The 16,809-nt window shown below is 44.0% G+C and overlaps 1 protein-coding gene across 2 annotated transcripts in view; it reads left to right on the forward strand.

Annotated features, from left to right (window-relative positions):
- Nucleotides 1–1,899, forward strand: part of SNRK (SNF related kinase) — a 114,549-nt gene extending 112,650 nt beyond the window's left edge. For both annotated transcript variants that reach the window (XM_063922316.1, XM_063922317.1), the window contains exon 6: nucleotides 59–1,899. In XM_063922316.1, coding sequence (XP_063778386.1) covers nucleotides 59–1,268 — 1,210 coding nt within the window. In that variant the 3' untranslated portion in view covers nucleotides 1,269–1,899. The remainder of the gene's footprint in view (nucleotides 1–58) is intronic.
- Nucleotides 1,900–16,809: the final 14,910 nt, after the last annotated feature.

A 16,809-nucleotide genomic window follows, 5' to 3' on the forward strand; every position in this document is an offset into this window, starting at 1 on the left:
GGAGGATGATCTATTTTCTTTTGTAACTTAAATATATTATTTCTGTTTGGTTCCTTAGGCAGTCATGGCCCACAAAGATTGATGTTCAACAAGACTTAGCTGATGATTTGACAGCTGCTTCTTTAGTTGGCGTTGCACCTACCCCAGCTCGCAGTACAGAGAACGTGCTGAATGGCCATAGAAATAAAGGCCTTGTGGAACCACTGAAAAAGGAGGATGTGACAGATTTCTCAGGCCCAGCAGCTTCAGGAGTGCTTCCTGCGAATCTGAATCCATCAACAAGTGGAAGAAAATGTCTCTTCAGAGTAGAGGAAGATGAGGAAGAAGATGAAGAAGATAAAAAGCCCATTTCACTGTCCACACAAGTTGTTCTGCGACGTAAGCCCTCTGTTACAAATCGGCTCACATCAAGGAAGAGCGCCCCTGTGCTCAACCAGATTTTCGAGGAAGGAGAGTCAGATGATGAGTTTGATATGGATGAGAATCTTCCTCCAAAACTCAGCAGATTAAAAATGAACATTGCATCTCCCGGCACTGTGCACAAGAGATATCATAGGAGGAAAAGCCAAGGCCGTGGATCAAGCTGCAGCAGCTCAGAAACTAGTGATGATGACTCTGAAAGCAGGAGAAGGCTGGACAAAGATAGCGGGTTTACATATTCCTGGCACAGACGAGACAGCAGCGAAGGTCCTCCAGGAAATCAAGGTGATGGCGGCGGTCAAAGTAAGCCAAGCAATGGAAGTACAGGTGTTGACAAAACTAGTCCAAGTGATAATAAAGGAGGAGGTAGCCCCTCCAATACAAACAGCGGTAACACCAACAACTCCTCCGGGAACGGTCGCAATTGCGCTGGTTCTGGAAACTCAGTGCAACAATCCCCAAGATGTGCAGGAGAACTTGTAGAAAGCCTTAAGCTAATGGGTCTGTGCTTGGGCTCGCAACTTCATAATGGAGCCAAGTATATAATTGACCCACAAAATAACCTGTCCTTCTCAAGTGTCAAAGTGCAGGAGAAGTCCAGCTGGAAGATGTGCATCAGCTCCAGCGGCAGTACCAGTAAGGCTACACCTACGGGGGGTATAAAATTATTCTCTGGCCAGATGTCAGACACTGCTAATGAACTAGAGTTTCTCAAGAGCAAAAACTTTAAGAATAATGTTTTACAGCTACCTCTTTGTGAAAAAACAATATCTGTAAATATTCAGCGGAATCCCAAGGAGGGACTTTTATGTACCTCTAGTCAAGCCAGTTGTTGCCATGTCATTTAACAATACCTTTATGTAAATAGCTGTGTGGCACCTTTGTTCATGGCTGAGATCATTTACTGTTTATGTATTCCATTTTGTTGTCTTACTGCTTTTTTTTTTTTTTTTTTAAAGTGGGCTTCATGGGCAATTTATTTATTACCATTTTATTCAGTTTTTGCTTTGTAGATCCGCAGCATTGTTGTGTTTTGTGCAGGCTGCTAGCTGACACTTTTTGTTTTGTAACCCATTTTGAATATTTTTACTGTGTAAATGTCACTTGTTTTAGCAACAGCAAACCGAAAATCCCTTTGAGTGTAACCTTCAAACATACTGTGTGAGGAGCACTTAGACTTCTCATTTCAGCACTTAAGCTAAGGAGACCATTTTGGCTTTCCTTTATGTTCTCATAATTCCAGTCCTTACTGTTGTGATCGTGGTGTACTGTGTGTCTGAGAGAGAACCAAAGCAATAATGTTTTGTTGTCGAATGCTCCCCTTGGGTGGTTCATGTATTCCAAGGCTTGCACAAATTAAAGATGCACCGCATTACAGTGTTCCTACTCATGTCGTGCCCCATTCTCTTATCTGAGATATTGGAACCTGTTTTTGAACCAGTCCCAAAAATTAAATATTATTTGATTATTACACACTAATGAAGACAATCTTTCTTTTTTACTTTTCCTCATATTTGTGATTTATTAAAAGTGCATGTCACCAGTCCAGGTTTAATCAACAAATGCATGTTTACGGTTCCACGGACTAGCCTTAAGTAGGACAAAGTTTAATTCTACTATTTTCTGGATATAAAGTAAACCACTTGTATGGTTGTTTACATAGCCATTTCCCAGGATCCTTAGTGCTTTTATTGCTTCAGTGCTGTCAGCCATTTCCATACTTTGGGGTAGATGTATGAAACCGTAATAATAGTCTGCCATGGCAACCAATCAGCTGTTACATATAATGTTAATAGAATGCACTTGATAAATGGTTACTTCACAGCTGGTTGGTTGCCACGGCACACTTCTCCACTTTTATCACTGCTTTGTACATCTACCCCTTTATCCGTAGTGGCACAGATCAATGATAGTATATGTATGTGTGTGTGTGTGTGTATATGTGTATGTATATATATATATGTGTGTGTATATGTGTATGTATGTGTATATATATATATATATATATATATATATATATATATATATGTGTGTATGTGTATATATATATATGTATGTATGTATATATATATATATACACATATATATATATATATACTCTCACACACACACAGTATTTGTGTGTAATATTTAGCTGGGCTAGTTAAAAAATTGATCTGTCCGTATAACTTGTAATTATATAAAATGGAATTTATCTCCTCACGAAGCAGTGTAAGGATATATGCATTGCTGTTGTCAACATGTATTTTAATGTTTTATTTTGTCCTAAAGTGACTTTTAGGATAAAAATACTTTTTTTTTTATATATAATATAAATATATATATATAAATATATATATATATATATATATATATATATATATATATATATATATATATATAATCTGTGTATAGCTCTGTTTGTTACAGAGAAGCTTAATATGATACGTGAAAATATTGAAACAGTTCTTGATCATTTCAGTGGGGAGATGTATGAAAACTGGTGCACAGAAAAGGTTGCGGTTACCATTAGTAACCAATCTTATGCTGTCATTTTTCAAAATGCAGACGTTTAGAGAATAATTGCAAACATCTGGTTTTCAATGCACCAGTGTTCATAAATGTATACCCTTGTGTCATCCGTGAACACACGAGTCGTCCTCAGGAGTTCTTCCTAAATGGAAAATGTAAGTGATCAGATCTCTACACTGCTGAGGCAGCCATTTTGTGACATCACTGAGAGACTTTTTCCCTCAGTGCTGTCACTTGTTCCTAAATTTCTAGGCTGCAGACTTATTAATATTTTTTCAGCCCACAAAATGGCTGTCTCTGCTGTGTAGGTGGTTGTACACTTTTACGGTTTTGTTTAACCAGTGATTTCTAATTGTCTAACATATACAGTAGGTAAATGGACGGTTATGTATGAAATATAGCCGCTGTCAGGCCTCTGTGTTCTGAAGGTAATATATAGGCTTTTACACTGGTCCCTCAGCTCCATGACAACCAAAGACCTTCAATGTGGACAGGAAATATGTAGTTACACACTGGTTTCCCCAAACTTCAGCACACCTCAGTCCCCTTTTAACCTGTTTTTATTCCATATTCACCTGCTAAAATGAATTGCATAATGCTAGGGTTGGTATTACTGCTTCATCCACCAAAATTATTTAGACATTTCAGCATACCTATTTATTAATATAGTGTCCTTTTAACACAGTAAAGCCATAGAACAGGTTTTGCTGCGAAGCCCTCAAGCAGGGATATTTTGTAAATGAAGAGAGAAAGATATAGCATTATATAACTTGATAAGAATTTACCTGTAATGTACAAAACAACCATATTTTTTCCTATGGGGCATTGGCAATAAATTATTTTGCAGCTAATTTTCCGAGCTTTGTAAATATGTTTAAATATATATTTTTTTTTATTGTGCAGCCTTGGAATGGCACTTTTTAATTATTCCCATGCGTCTGCTGTTTCAACCTGTTTATATATACATATGTATATACGGTGCTGACTTATGAATGGCTGTGTTGACAGTTATGCTGCATATAGATGTATTATAATAGCCTTATTAGATGTGTGTGGCTGAAATCGGGGTGTACAGCAGTTAATCCGTTTCTACAATTGTCCATAAGTGAGTGTGTGTATGTGACGTCTGTCGTGTTTTATTGTCCTTTTAAAAGGGAGGGAAAATAAGCACTACATTAAGATAATATTGGACCAAACTATTAGCGTACTCTGAACCTTTCCTGTACCCTCAATTGTCTTCAGAAGTTGCATATAGTTACATTAGTGTACAAATTAAATATTGTGAAAATCAATGTCTTGTATTTTTTCCTGTATATGTATATGATGTAACTGGCAACAATATGTAGCTAAAGATCTAAAATCCTAATGTGTAGGTTTAACGCTATAGCACTAAGATGAAGTTTTGTTAAATTATCAGTGTGACTATACATATGGTGAAAGAAAACCAGCCGTGTGTACAAGGGTCTATAGAGTAGCATAGAAACTCTTAACTAGAACTGTTAACTCAAACTTTTATTTGCAAACAAGAGCAAACAAATAAAGAAGCTGTGGAACAAAAGGAATTTTTATCTCACAATGGTTTTTTTTCCAGGTTTTTATTTTTATTTTTTTAAACTGTGATTTAAATCAAATACACTGAGATTGGATTTATTAAATGGTTAAAGTTGTAATTCAACATAAGAGCTGCAAAAACCTATAAAATGTCTGGTAAAATTTTTATGATCCTTGTTTTGTTTAAAATGTTAAAACCAATTCTGAAGGGGCCCTACACACTGGTAGATATTTAATAATGATATGGAAGATATTGTTAAAAAATGATCGAACGATTTGCGTCCTCGCAGTCGTTCATCGTTGGTCTATCATCGTAAGCCAATTTGGACGATATTGATGATTGCAATGTCAAATCATTCATATTGTTCATACAAATCTTTTAGTGTGTATGCAAATCAGTCCGATCGTTACGGAAAAAATGGTTCATTGTTCATATCGTTCATTGTTCAAATCACCCACATCGATTTGTGTAGGGCCCTTTAGAATTCTCAGTGGCCTTTAAGACTATTTTTAAATGAAAAGGTATTACTAGTAAAAGGACCAAATAGTAATAGCAATGTAAGGTATTCATATATTAGAGCCTCTGAAAATAATTTGATTTGTTGAACAATGCAGTGTTGGCGAACACAGCATGTGCACTCCAGGGGGGTAAATTTACCAAGGACGCTACCACTTCTCATCGCGTTTACAGAGGAAAATGAAAATGGCAATACTAGTCCACAGCATTCTAAACAGGAGTCATACTTACACAACCACAACAATATTTCCAGATCTATTCAAGCGGAAAGATCTAGGGCTAGATTTACTAAAGCTTCTAAAAATAAAAAATTGATATTGCCCATAGCAACGAATCAGATTCTGTCTAATTATTTTCCAGGATGCAATAGATATATATGGATCTATATATACTTTAATTTGTTCTACTCTAATGCAAATGGTTCCATACAGAGCATTATTATAGCAAAAGTCAAATGGTTATATTAAATGTGATGAATACTCAAGGGAGTTTGCAGTTAACATAATTCTACCCCGGGGGGTGGAGTCACTGAGCAAGTTTTATTGTTTCCCAAGAAGCAATGACTAGAAAGCCAGAGGATGCTAACCCTGCAGTGTCCTGACTGAGCAAAGGGCACTAACGATTGCTACTAGAATGGCGAAACTTGGCTCCTCAGTTCGTTTTGCCCTAAGTGTACAGGTGCACGCAGTGAGTCGGTGATTAGTATACGCCTTTTAAACTAGAAACCAACAGTAAATTTTCTGCGCTATGCCCACTTGGCTGTTGGCCGTACTCCAGTTCTGGTGAAGTGTGTGCTTATGTTCCTTAGTGAAATGTATCACTAACACTATGCTAATGATTAGCTCCTGGTTTCTTGTGTTCTTTACAATTACGCTGCAATTTCTGTCTTCCCACGACTGTAAAACAAATGCCTAATCATATAAACCATCCTGTCCTGAATGAGACGACTGCTATGTGATTACCGGGCACAGCCTACATCTGCCTATAATGTGCTTTCTATAAAGAACAGCTGACTACATATGGTAAAACTGCTCTTTTCCAGTTCCAGTTCTTTGTATGGCATCATAAGGCTAATACCAAGACACATTACTTGTACAGTTTTGCATTTGCCTGAATCTCACACTACCAATTTATTTCAGTTAGGCCTGCCACATGCTTGGAGCCTGCTAGTCCCTAGCAGTGATCTGGTTAATCTGTTCTATGAAACTGTTCCGGGGAAGGTAATTAGGATTAATGAATAGCTTTCAGATTTAATTGTTCATCAGCCTTGAAATCCTGTAGGTTTGCTGGTAATTTGGTGGTATAAGAAGGAACATCTGTTACTTGCTGGAAAAAAATGTATGGATGAGTTTTGAATGAACGGGAAGCTTTTATTGTGGTTTTAGTTGTTCTACTATATAAGTAATCTGTTGTTGTAAATGGATTTGTAATCTGCTATTTACTGCTCCCTATCAGTGATGCAACATCTACAGTATAGAACTGTAGCATTTTACGTATTTACTGTTCCCTGGAAAATCTTGTTGAACATGAAATAAACTGAGTAGACGTAAGAACAAGGTTTCGTGCAGCTTGTAAGATTGATTTGGTTCAGCATCAAGTGGCAACTTTCGCAGTTGCAACGGTGAGCTTCCATGAAATGACCAAAATCATACGTTTAATAAAAGTGATAAAACAAACCTTGTGCCGTTCTTATTATCGAATTTGTCCATAGTTGTAACTTTACAGAACATGTACATGTGTAGCCAATACCTTCCCATTATTTCAATCAGAGGATTCTGGAGGGCGAGACCTTGCTGAATTAGAAAGTATATAATGTGTCCTCATACATCATTGCGGCAGTCACGCCAAACCCCTCTTGGTGCACCACTTCCTATGATACTCTGCTTAGGTCGTCAGTCTTTTTTTTTTTGCTGACAATGAGTCTTATTTGCAATGGGATACCACTAGGACGCAATAGGAGACCGTACTGAGTAATTTGATATGCAACACTTGTATATCTGTGTGCGACTGAGTCTTTGAATCTGTATATCAAGTGTTACATCGTAGAAGCTGCAGCTTTTTTAACCGAATACAAGTTCCGTTGTGCTCCATATAACATACGATCTGCAAACTCGGTCCTCAGGACCCCACACAGTGCATGGTTTGCAGGTCTCCTCAAAGAATCACAAGTCAAATAATTAACGCCACCTGTGGACCTTTTAAAATGTCTGTGAGTAATTAATACACCTGTGCACCTGCTGGGTTACCTGCAAAACATGCACTGTGGGGGGGTAATGAGGACAGAGTTTGCAGACCTATGCCATATACAGACTCTGTTGCACACAACATACAACTGTTATCAAATAAATTAGCGCAATCTTCTTGTGCATATTGTCGCATTACATTACAACAAAGACAAATTTTCATAAAAAATAGCTGCCCAATGTTATCAGAGTTGCATAGGTCCTGTCAGCTCACTCCCGCCAGGCATCTCGCACTACGTGGCATATTGAGGCTAGGTGTATAAGGACGGGATGCAGTCAGGTTACCGTCAGTATGTATCCCATGAGGACACATACTAGAAACAAGACAGAGTGCGATCATCTTGGTTCATATATACGAAGTTTACTCCCCATTTTACTTTCTTGAAAGGACCATGAATGTGGTGGTAATGGGAAACCTAAACATCCCGAACTATAGATACAGTGGGGCAGACTTATTAAATTCGGTGAAGTGATAACGTGGAAGGTGATAAAGGACCAGCCAATCACCTCCTAACTGTCATTTTTCAAACCCAGCCTGTGACATGGAAGTTAAAATCTGATTGGCTGGTCTTTTATCACCTTCCAGTTTATCACTTCACCGAGCTTAATAAATCTGCCCCAGTATTACAAAAATGGTGTGTATGTATATATAGGTGTATGTATTATACACAGTTGATAGGTAATTAAAATCCTATTTTTTGTACATACATATCAGTAAATCCTTTTCTCGTTGTACATAAGGGATATTGGGGAGACTTAGCACGATGGGGTATAGACGGAGTCCAAAGGAGCCGATGCACTTTAAATTTCTTCACTGGGTGTGCTGGCTCCTCCCCCCTATGCCCCCTCCCACAGGCAGTTATAGGTAAAAAACGTGAGGAGAGAGGACATATATGAGAGCAGGAACATGACAACAAAGAGTGGTGAGATTTAACACCAGCACACCACGAACATATAACAACCAGCAACGGCTGGTAACAGCAACAGCTGAACAGGTAAGCACATAGAAGAGAACCTGCAGAAAAGTCAATGCACTGAGGCAGGCACCCAATATCCCTTATGGACGAGAAAATGATTTACCGGTAGGTAATTAAAATCCTATTTTCTCTAGTATCCATAAGGGATATTGGGGAGACTTAGGGTGTCATACAGAGTTGATTGCATGCTGCAGATTTTTGCAGCGCAGCAATCAGGTTACTACTGCGCATGCACGTCGGACGAGTACAAACAGCATTGTTGCTGTGCAAGGCTTCTAACGACGAATCCATTCGCACAACCGATCGCAAGGAGATTGACAGGAAGAGGGCATTTATGGGTGTCAACTGACTGTTTTCTGGGAGTGGTAGGGAAAAACGCAGGCGTTTGCAGGGTGGGTGTCTGACGTCAATTCCGGGACCGGACAGGCTGAAGTGATCGCAAGGGCTGAGCAAGTTCAGACCTACTCAGAAACTGCAAAAAACTTTTTCGTGCCACTCGGCTGCACAAGCGTTCGCACACTTGCAAAGCGAAAATACACTCCCCTAGAGGCGGCGACTATCTGATTGCTGCTCTGCAAAAAATAGCTAGCGAGCGATCAACTCGGAATGAGGGCCTTAGTACGATGGGGACGTCCCAAAGCTTCCAGAACGGGCGGGAATGTGCGGAGACTGCTGCAGCACCACCTGTCCAAACTGGGTATCCTCTTTGGCCAGGGTATCAAACTTGTAGAACTACACAAAGGTGTTCTTCCCCCAATCGGGTAGTAGCTCAGCATAGTTGCAGGGCCGAGACTCCTTGGCAGCCGCCCAGGAAGATCCCACAGATCTTGTAGAGTGGGCTTTCAGAGACTTAGGAACAGGTAAGGCTGCCGACACATAGGCCTGCTGGATAGTAAGCCTAAGTCAACGAGCAATGGACTGCTTCGAAGCAGGACAACCCTTTTTCTATGCATCATAGAGCATGAGTAAGGAATCGGTCTTATCCGAGCCGTCCGCTTGACATAGATCTTCACGGCTCGCAATGCATCTAATGCTTCCGGAGGAGCAGAAGTGTCAGAACTGGCGGAACCACAATAGGTTGATTCAGGTGAAATGCAGAGACAACCTTCGTCAGGAACTGCTGCCTAGTCCTGAACTCCACTCTGTCCTCGTAAAAGGCCAAGTATGGACTTTTACATGATAAGGCCCCCACTTCTGAGACACGCCTAGCAGAAGCCAGGGCCAGTAACATCACTGTCTTCCACGTGAGGTACTTGTCTTCTACCATCATCAGAGGCTCAAAGCAGGAGGACTGTTGAAATTCCAACACCACATTCAAATCCCAGGGCGCCGTAGGCAGCACAAAAGGAGGGTGTATGTTGAGTACCCTTTGCAAGAAGGTCTGAACTTCTGGCAACAATGCCAATTTCTTCTGGAAAAAAATGGAGAGAGCTGAAATCTGGACCTTAATGGAACCCAGACGCAAGCCCTTATCCACACTAGCCTGCAGGAAACGTAAGAAACGTCCCAAGTGGAACTCTGCAGGTGGATACATGCAATCCTCGTACCAAGAGACATATCTACTCCAGATATGATGATAGTGTTTTGACGTCACAGGTTTCCTGGCCTGAACCATGGTCGCAATAACCTTTTTGGAAAGACCCTAGCTAGGATGTTCCGCTCAACTTCCATGCCGTCAAACGAAGTCGCTGTAAATCCAGGTAGATGAACTGTCCTTGTTGAAGATCGCTTCTTAGTGGTAGAGTCCAAGGGTCTTTGACAGACATGTCCAGAAGATCTGCGTACCACACCCTCTGAGGCCAATCCGGGGCAATCAGAATTGCCTGGACTCCCTGATTTCTGATTTGCTTGAGCATCCTTGGGAGCGGGTGGTATTCAGTATGCCGGCTGTAGGGAACCCGGCGCTCAGTATACCGGCGCCGGAATCCCGACACCCGGCATACCGACAACTATTCTTCCTCTTGGGGGTCTACGACCCCCCTGGAGGGAGAATAATACGCGTGACACCGTGCCCGCAGCATGGCAAGCGCAGTGAGCCTGCAAAGGGGCTCATTTATGCTTGCCCAGCTGTCTCTATGCTGGCGGTCAGGATCTCCCTAGTGGGGCCCCCGGCTTGTACTCTCCACAAACATCACCTTCAGGCTGGTGTTAGGGGTGTGCTGCGATTGCGACAGCCAAGGCGTAGTGCCCAGCTGAACAAACAACCTCTCGGGACGGTGGTCCTGCAGCGGGGAAGCAGCTCTGCACCTTGCAAGGCCGGTGACCGCCCCCACCTAACTTCCCACGGTGCAGGTATGCTGTTGCCCAAACAGCATACCGAAAATAATAAAAGTTTAAAAGAAATTGAATAAAACTTTCTGGAACTGCAGCGATGCACATCCTCTCCTGAGGGCCCTTTTTTCCAAACTGCCTGTGTTCAGGGGTATAGAGGGGAGGAGCCATCACACCCAGTGAAGAAATTTAAAGTGCACTGGTTCCTTTGGACCCTGTCTATACCCTATCGTACCAAGTCTCCCCAATATCCCTTATGGATGCTACAGAAATTAGATTATTACAAGTAGCACATTCCGAGTTGCTCGCTAGCTACTATTAGCAGCCGTGCAAACGCATTGTCGCCGCCCACAGGGGAGTGTATTTTCGCTTTGCAAGAGTGTGAACGCCTGTGCAGCCGAGTGGTACAAAAACATTTTGTGCAAAACAAGACAAGCCCTGTCGTTACGTATTCTGTGCGATGATTGCTGCGACGAAGGTCCCGGAATTGACGTCAGACACCCGCCCTTCAAATGCGAATGGAATAGTCGCTAGAAGCAATGCAAAACAACGATGCTCTTTGTACCCGTAGCAGCTAGCGATCGACTCGGAATGAGGGCCAGTGTGCAAATGCTTAGGAATGGCTGCCTCTTTGCTGAGAGTCACCAACTTAGGACTGGTTCTGATTTTGACTGTGTATAGTATCAAGCTGCTATTTACACTGCAAATGCCCATAAAAACCTGAACATGCACATGCAACTGTGTATATGCATCTTACACACATGATCATTTGTGACTGAGAGTCTGGAAGTGGAGTTCAATAAGAGCACAATCGGGAACTGATGCTGACCACATCCATATCATTTGTGGTGACTGAGAACTGGTATACATACATTCTACATGATGACAGTCACCCGGACTAGGCTGATTGTGTTTCCGTTGCAGAAGTTGATTGGTTCTTTTTTTTTTTTTTTTTTGCACTGCTTGTGGATATATATTATGATTTCTCTTACGTCCTAGAGGATGCTGGGGTCCACATTAGTACCATGGGGTATAGACTGGTCCACTAGGAGCCACTGGCACTTTAAGAGTTTAATAGTGTGGGCTGGCTCCTCCCTCTATACCCCTCCTTCCAGACTCCGTTTAGAGAATGTGCCCGGAGGAGCCAGTCACAGCCAGGGGAGCTCCATAGGAGTTTTCTAGTTTTATTTATTTCGTTAGAGTTTAGGCACAGGGAGGCTGCTGGCAACAGCCTCCCTGCTTTGTGGGACTTATGGGGGGGGGAGTAGTGTCCAACCCTGGGACTTTTAGGGGGGGGAGTAGTGTCCAACCCTGAGAGGTTAATGGCCACTATTTCTGCTGACAGGACACTGAGCTCCTGAGGGAGAAGACTGTTAGCCGCACGAGGCGACCGCTCACTCCCGCAGCATGCCGCCACCCCCTAACAGCCAGAAGATTCCAGTGGCGAGTGAGTCACCGGCGCCCCTGACAAGCGAGGAACTGGTGTGTATGGCGGCAACAGGGTAGGAGCGCAGTACTAACTGTGCTCCGGAGAGCTCAGCGGTACACAGTGCTGCGCGGTGAGGTGGCGCCCTGAGCCAGCGCAGATGCCCTACACTGGTCACTGAAGGCTACCAGGGACCTTGGTGACGCTGTTAGCAAAATCCTCAGGCCAGTATAATTCTCAGATCCTCAGGCCAATGATCTAATGCGGGAAGAGGTGCCATTTCCCGTGGGCGGAGCCTCTCAGAGCAGACCCAGCAGCATTCAGCGCCATTTTCTCCCTACAGAGACAGATCCAGAGACGCTGACAGGGAGTGCTGTTCTCCACACCACTCCAGACATCCTGTGCGGTACCAAGGGGTTGTAGAAGGGGAGGGGGAGGCTGTAAATTTCTGTGTAGTCTATTAAGGGTTCACAGTCAGCGCTAGGTATTTTGTTATATCTACCTAATTAAGGGCTGTGTGTGTGCTGGCTCCAGTGTTTCTCTGAAAGTTCTTGTGGAAAATACTGTGTCTGACATTTCCTGTGTGGGTGTATGCTCTCTCACATAGCTATGTCCAGGGACTCTGTCTTATGCTGCAGAGGATATTTCTTCCCCAGAGGAATCCATTCCATGTACCCAGGAATGTAATGTATTGTCTCAGATTCCTATTAAAGAGCCAGAATGCCTGACTTCTACTAAGGGAATGATCTCTACTAGGGTAGCTCATACTGAGACGGAAACTCAAGTTTTAAAGAATTCTATGGCTGTTTGGTCAGGTTCTGTTCCTATTCCTTCTCAATCCCCTAGAATATTCCCAAAGAAATGTGCACTTGCCCAGATTATGCAAGATGACACGAATACCGACTCTGACACGGCAGACGGTGAGGGGGATGTGCTGAGGGGGGTGGCATCCCTGGCTAAGGGGGTGCAGCTCATGATTGAGGCCATTAGAGATGTGTTAAACATTACTGACACACCACCTGAGCAGGTTGAGGAGGCTTACTTCACAGACAATAAGAAAGCCTTGCTAACCTTTCCTGTGTCTAAAGAATGAAATGCTTTATTTGAAAAATCCAGGGAAACCCCGGAGAAAAAAATTCAGATTCCCAAGAGGGTTCTGGTTGCTTTTCTCTTCCCTGAGAAGGATAGAAAAAGATGAGAAAACCCACCCATAGTTGACGCATCTGTCTCCAGCCTGTCAAAAGTGGTTTTACCTGTCCCTGGATCTACCGCGTTAAAAGAACCGGCTGATCGTAAGATTGACACTACGCTCAAATCCATATACACTGCTTCAGGGGTGGCGTTAAGGCCTACTATTGCCTGTGCATGGATCTCAAAAGCTATAGTAAATGGTCAGGCACGTTACTAGAATATTTAGATACAATGGATAGAAGTGACATTGAACTGTTTTTTACGTAACATACAGGATTCTGCAGGGTTCATGTTGGTTCCATGAAGGACCTGGGTACGCTGAATGCATGGATATCTTCCATGTCTGTCTCAGCTGGCAGGGGACTCTGGCTATGCCAATGGTCGGCAGACGCGGAATCCAGAGAAGTGTGGAGAACCTACCCTACACAGGTCAGGCTCTATTTGGGAAAGTGTTGGATGTGTGGATTTCCACGACAACCGCGGGTAAGTCACCTTTTCTTCCATCAGCTACGCCTTCTATGAAGAAACCCTTTTCATCTGCATCGCAGTCCTTTCGGACCGCTAAGACAAAAAAGTCCAAGCCCCCTACCACTTTCTTTAGAGGTGGGTGTGCAAGATCCAAAAAGCCTGCACCTGCAGGCTCCCAGGGCCAGAAGCCTGCTTCTGGTTCCTCAAAATCTTTAGCATGACTGTGGACCGCACAGCCTGGAGTACGGTCGGGTGGGTGCGAGGCTCAGATATTTCAGCCACGTCTGGGTGTCGTCCGGCCTGGACCCCTGGGTACAGGATACTGTATCCCAGGGGTACAGACTGGAGTTACAAGAACTCCCGCCTCACTGATTCTTCAAATCAGGCTTGCCAACTTTACTGACAGACAGGGCTGTCCTACAGGAAGCTATTAAAAAATTGGAAAGGTCAGCGGTCATTGTTACAGTTCCACCGCATATGCACAACAAGGGTTACTATTCAAACCTTTTCATGGTACCGAAACCGGATGGTTCGGTCAGACCGATTTTGAACTTGAAATCGTTAAACCCATATCTGAGGGAGTTCAAGTTCAAAATGGAGTCTCTGAGAGCGGTGATCTCAGGGGAGAGTTTCTGGTATCCCTGGATATCAAGGATGCGTACCTCCACATTCCGATTTGGCCGCCGCACCAGGCTTATCTCAGGTTTGCACTGTTAGACAGTCACTATCCGTTTCAGGCACTGCCATTCGGTCTCTCCATGGCACCGAGGGTGTTCACCAAGGTGATGGTAGAGATGATGGTTCTCCTCCCCAGACAGCGAGTGAACATAATTCTGAATCTGGACGATCTGCTGATAAAGGCAGCGACCAGGGAGACCTTGTTGCAGGCCATTGCTATCACGACCTGTCTGTTCAGGGAACATGGTTGGATCCTGAACCTTCCGAAGTCACATTTGGAGCCGACAAGGAGATAGTCTTTCCTGGGGATGATCCTCGACACGGAAGTGCAGCGGGTGTTTCTACCGGAGGAAAAAGCGTTGGTGATTCAAACAATGGTCCGGGATGTCCTGAAGCCAGCCCAGGTATCGGTTCATCAGTGCATTCACCTTCTAGGAAAGATGGTTGCCTCCTACGAGGCTCTACAGTACGGAAGATTTCATGCTCGATCCTTCCAACTGGATCTCCTAGACAAGTGGTCGGGGTCTCATCTACATATGCACCTGAGGACACGTCTGTCGCCGAAAGTAAGGATTTCACTCCTCTGGTGGCTGCAAATGTCTCACCTTCTGGAGGGCCGCAGGTTCGGGATTCAGGACTGGATCCTTCTGACCACGGACGCAAGTCTCCGGGGTTGGGGCGCAGTCACTCAAGGGGAAAACTTCCAAGGAAGGTGGTCAAGTCTGGAATCCAGTCTTCCAATAAACATTCTGGAACTAAGAGCCGTCTACAACGGTCTTCTCCAAGCGGCACATCTTCTTCGAGATCATGCCATTCAAGTACAGTCGGACAATGTAACGACGGTGGCCTATATCAACCGACAGGGCGGAACGAAGAGCAGAGCTGCAATGTCAGAGCTAACCAGAATCATCCTCTGGGCAGAAAAACACACGTTGGCGCTGTCAGCAATCTTCATTCCGGGAGTGGACAACTGGGAAGCGGACTTCCTCAGCAGACACTATCTCCATCCAGGAGAGTGGGGCCTCCAGAGGTGTTCACGGAAGTGACACATCTTTGGGGGGGTTCCTCAGATAGACATGATGGCCTACCGCCTCAACAAGAAGCTTCAGTGGTATTGTACCAGATCGAGAGACCCGCAAGCAGTGGCGGTGGACGCTCTGGTGTCTCCGTGGGTGTTCCAGCCGGTGTACGTGTTTCCTCCACTTCCAATCATTCCAAGGATTCTAAAGCTCATAAAGAGAACAAGAGTTCAGGCAATCCTCATTGCTCCGGACTTGCCAAGAAGGGCGTGGCATGCAGATGATCTGGGGCTACGGCTGGAAGATCCGAGGCCTTTTCCTCTTCGGGAGGACCTGTTACAACAGGGGCTGTTCGCTTATCAAGACTTACCGTGGCTACGTTTGACGGCATGGAGGTTGAACGCCAGATATTAGCTCGGAAAGGCATTCCGAACAAGGTTATTCCTACCCTGATACAGGCTAGGAAAGGAATAACGTCTAAACATTACGATCGCATTTGGAAAAAGTATGTATCTTGGTGTGAATCCAAGAAGTTTCCTACAGTAGAGTTTCAACTGGGATTGTTTCTCCTCTTCCTGCAAGCAGGTGTGGATATAGGCCTGAGGTTGGGATCCGTAAAGGTCCAGGTTTCGGCCTTATCCATTTACTTCCAGAAACAGCTGGCTTCCCTCCCTGAGGTTCAGACTTTTTTGAAACTGGTTCTGCACATCCAGCCTCCCTTTGTGCTGCCTATGGCTCCCTGGGATCTTAACGTGGTGTTGCAGTTCCTCCAATCGAAATGGTTCGAGCCTCTACAGGAGGTTGAAGTCAAGTTTCTCACGTGGAAGGCTGTCACTTTGTTGGCCTTAGCTTCTGCTCGAGGTGTGTCGGAGGTGGAGGCTTTTTCTTGTAAAAGCCCCTATTTGATCTTCCATGAAGATAGAGCTGAGCTCCGGACCTGTCAGCAGTTCCTTCCAAAGGTTGTCTGCTTTTCATATCAACCAACCTATTGTGGTGCCAGTTGCTACTGACTCCTCAATTCCGTCAAAGTCCTTAGATGTTGTAAGGGCTCTGAAAATCTATGTGAAGAGGACTGCTTGTCACAGAAAATCGGACTCTCTGTTTGTCCTGTATGATCCCAAGAAGCTTTGGTGTCCTGCTTCTAAGCAGATGATCTATCGCTGGATCAGGTTCACTATCCAGCATGCATATTCTACGGCAGGACTGCCACATCCAAAATCTGTTAAGGCCCACTCTACTCGTAAGGTGGGGTCTTCCTGGGCGGCTGCCTCGGCTTTACAGCTTTGCCGAGCGGCTACTTGGTCTGGGTCGAACACGTTGGCAAAATTCTACAGGTTCAATACTTTGGCCTCTGAGGACCTGAAGTTTGGTCAATTAGTTCTGCAGGAGCCTCCGTGCTCTCCCTCCCGTTCTGGGAGCTTTGGTACATCCCCATGGTACCAATGTGGACCCCAGCATCCTCTAGGACGTAAGAGAAAATAGGATTTTAATTACCTACCGGTAAATCCTTTTCTCGTATTCCATAGAGGATGTTAGG

This window comes from Pseudophryne corroboree, chromosome 5 (assembly GCF_028390025.1).
Source record: "Pseudophryne corroboree isolate aPseCor3 chromosome 5, aPseCor3.hap2, whole genome shotgun sequence".
Classification (NCBI taxonomy): domain Eukaryota; kingdom Metazoa; phylum Chordata; class Amphibia; order Anura; family Myobatrachidae; genus Pseudophryne; species Pseudophryne corroboree.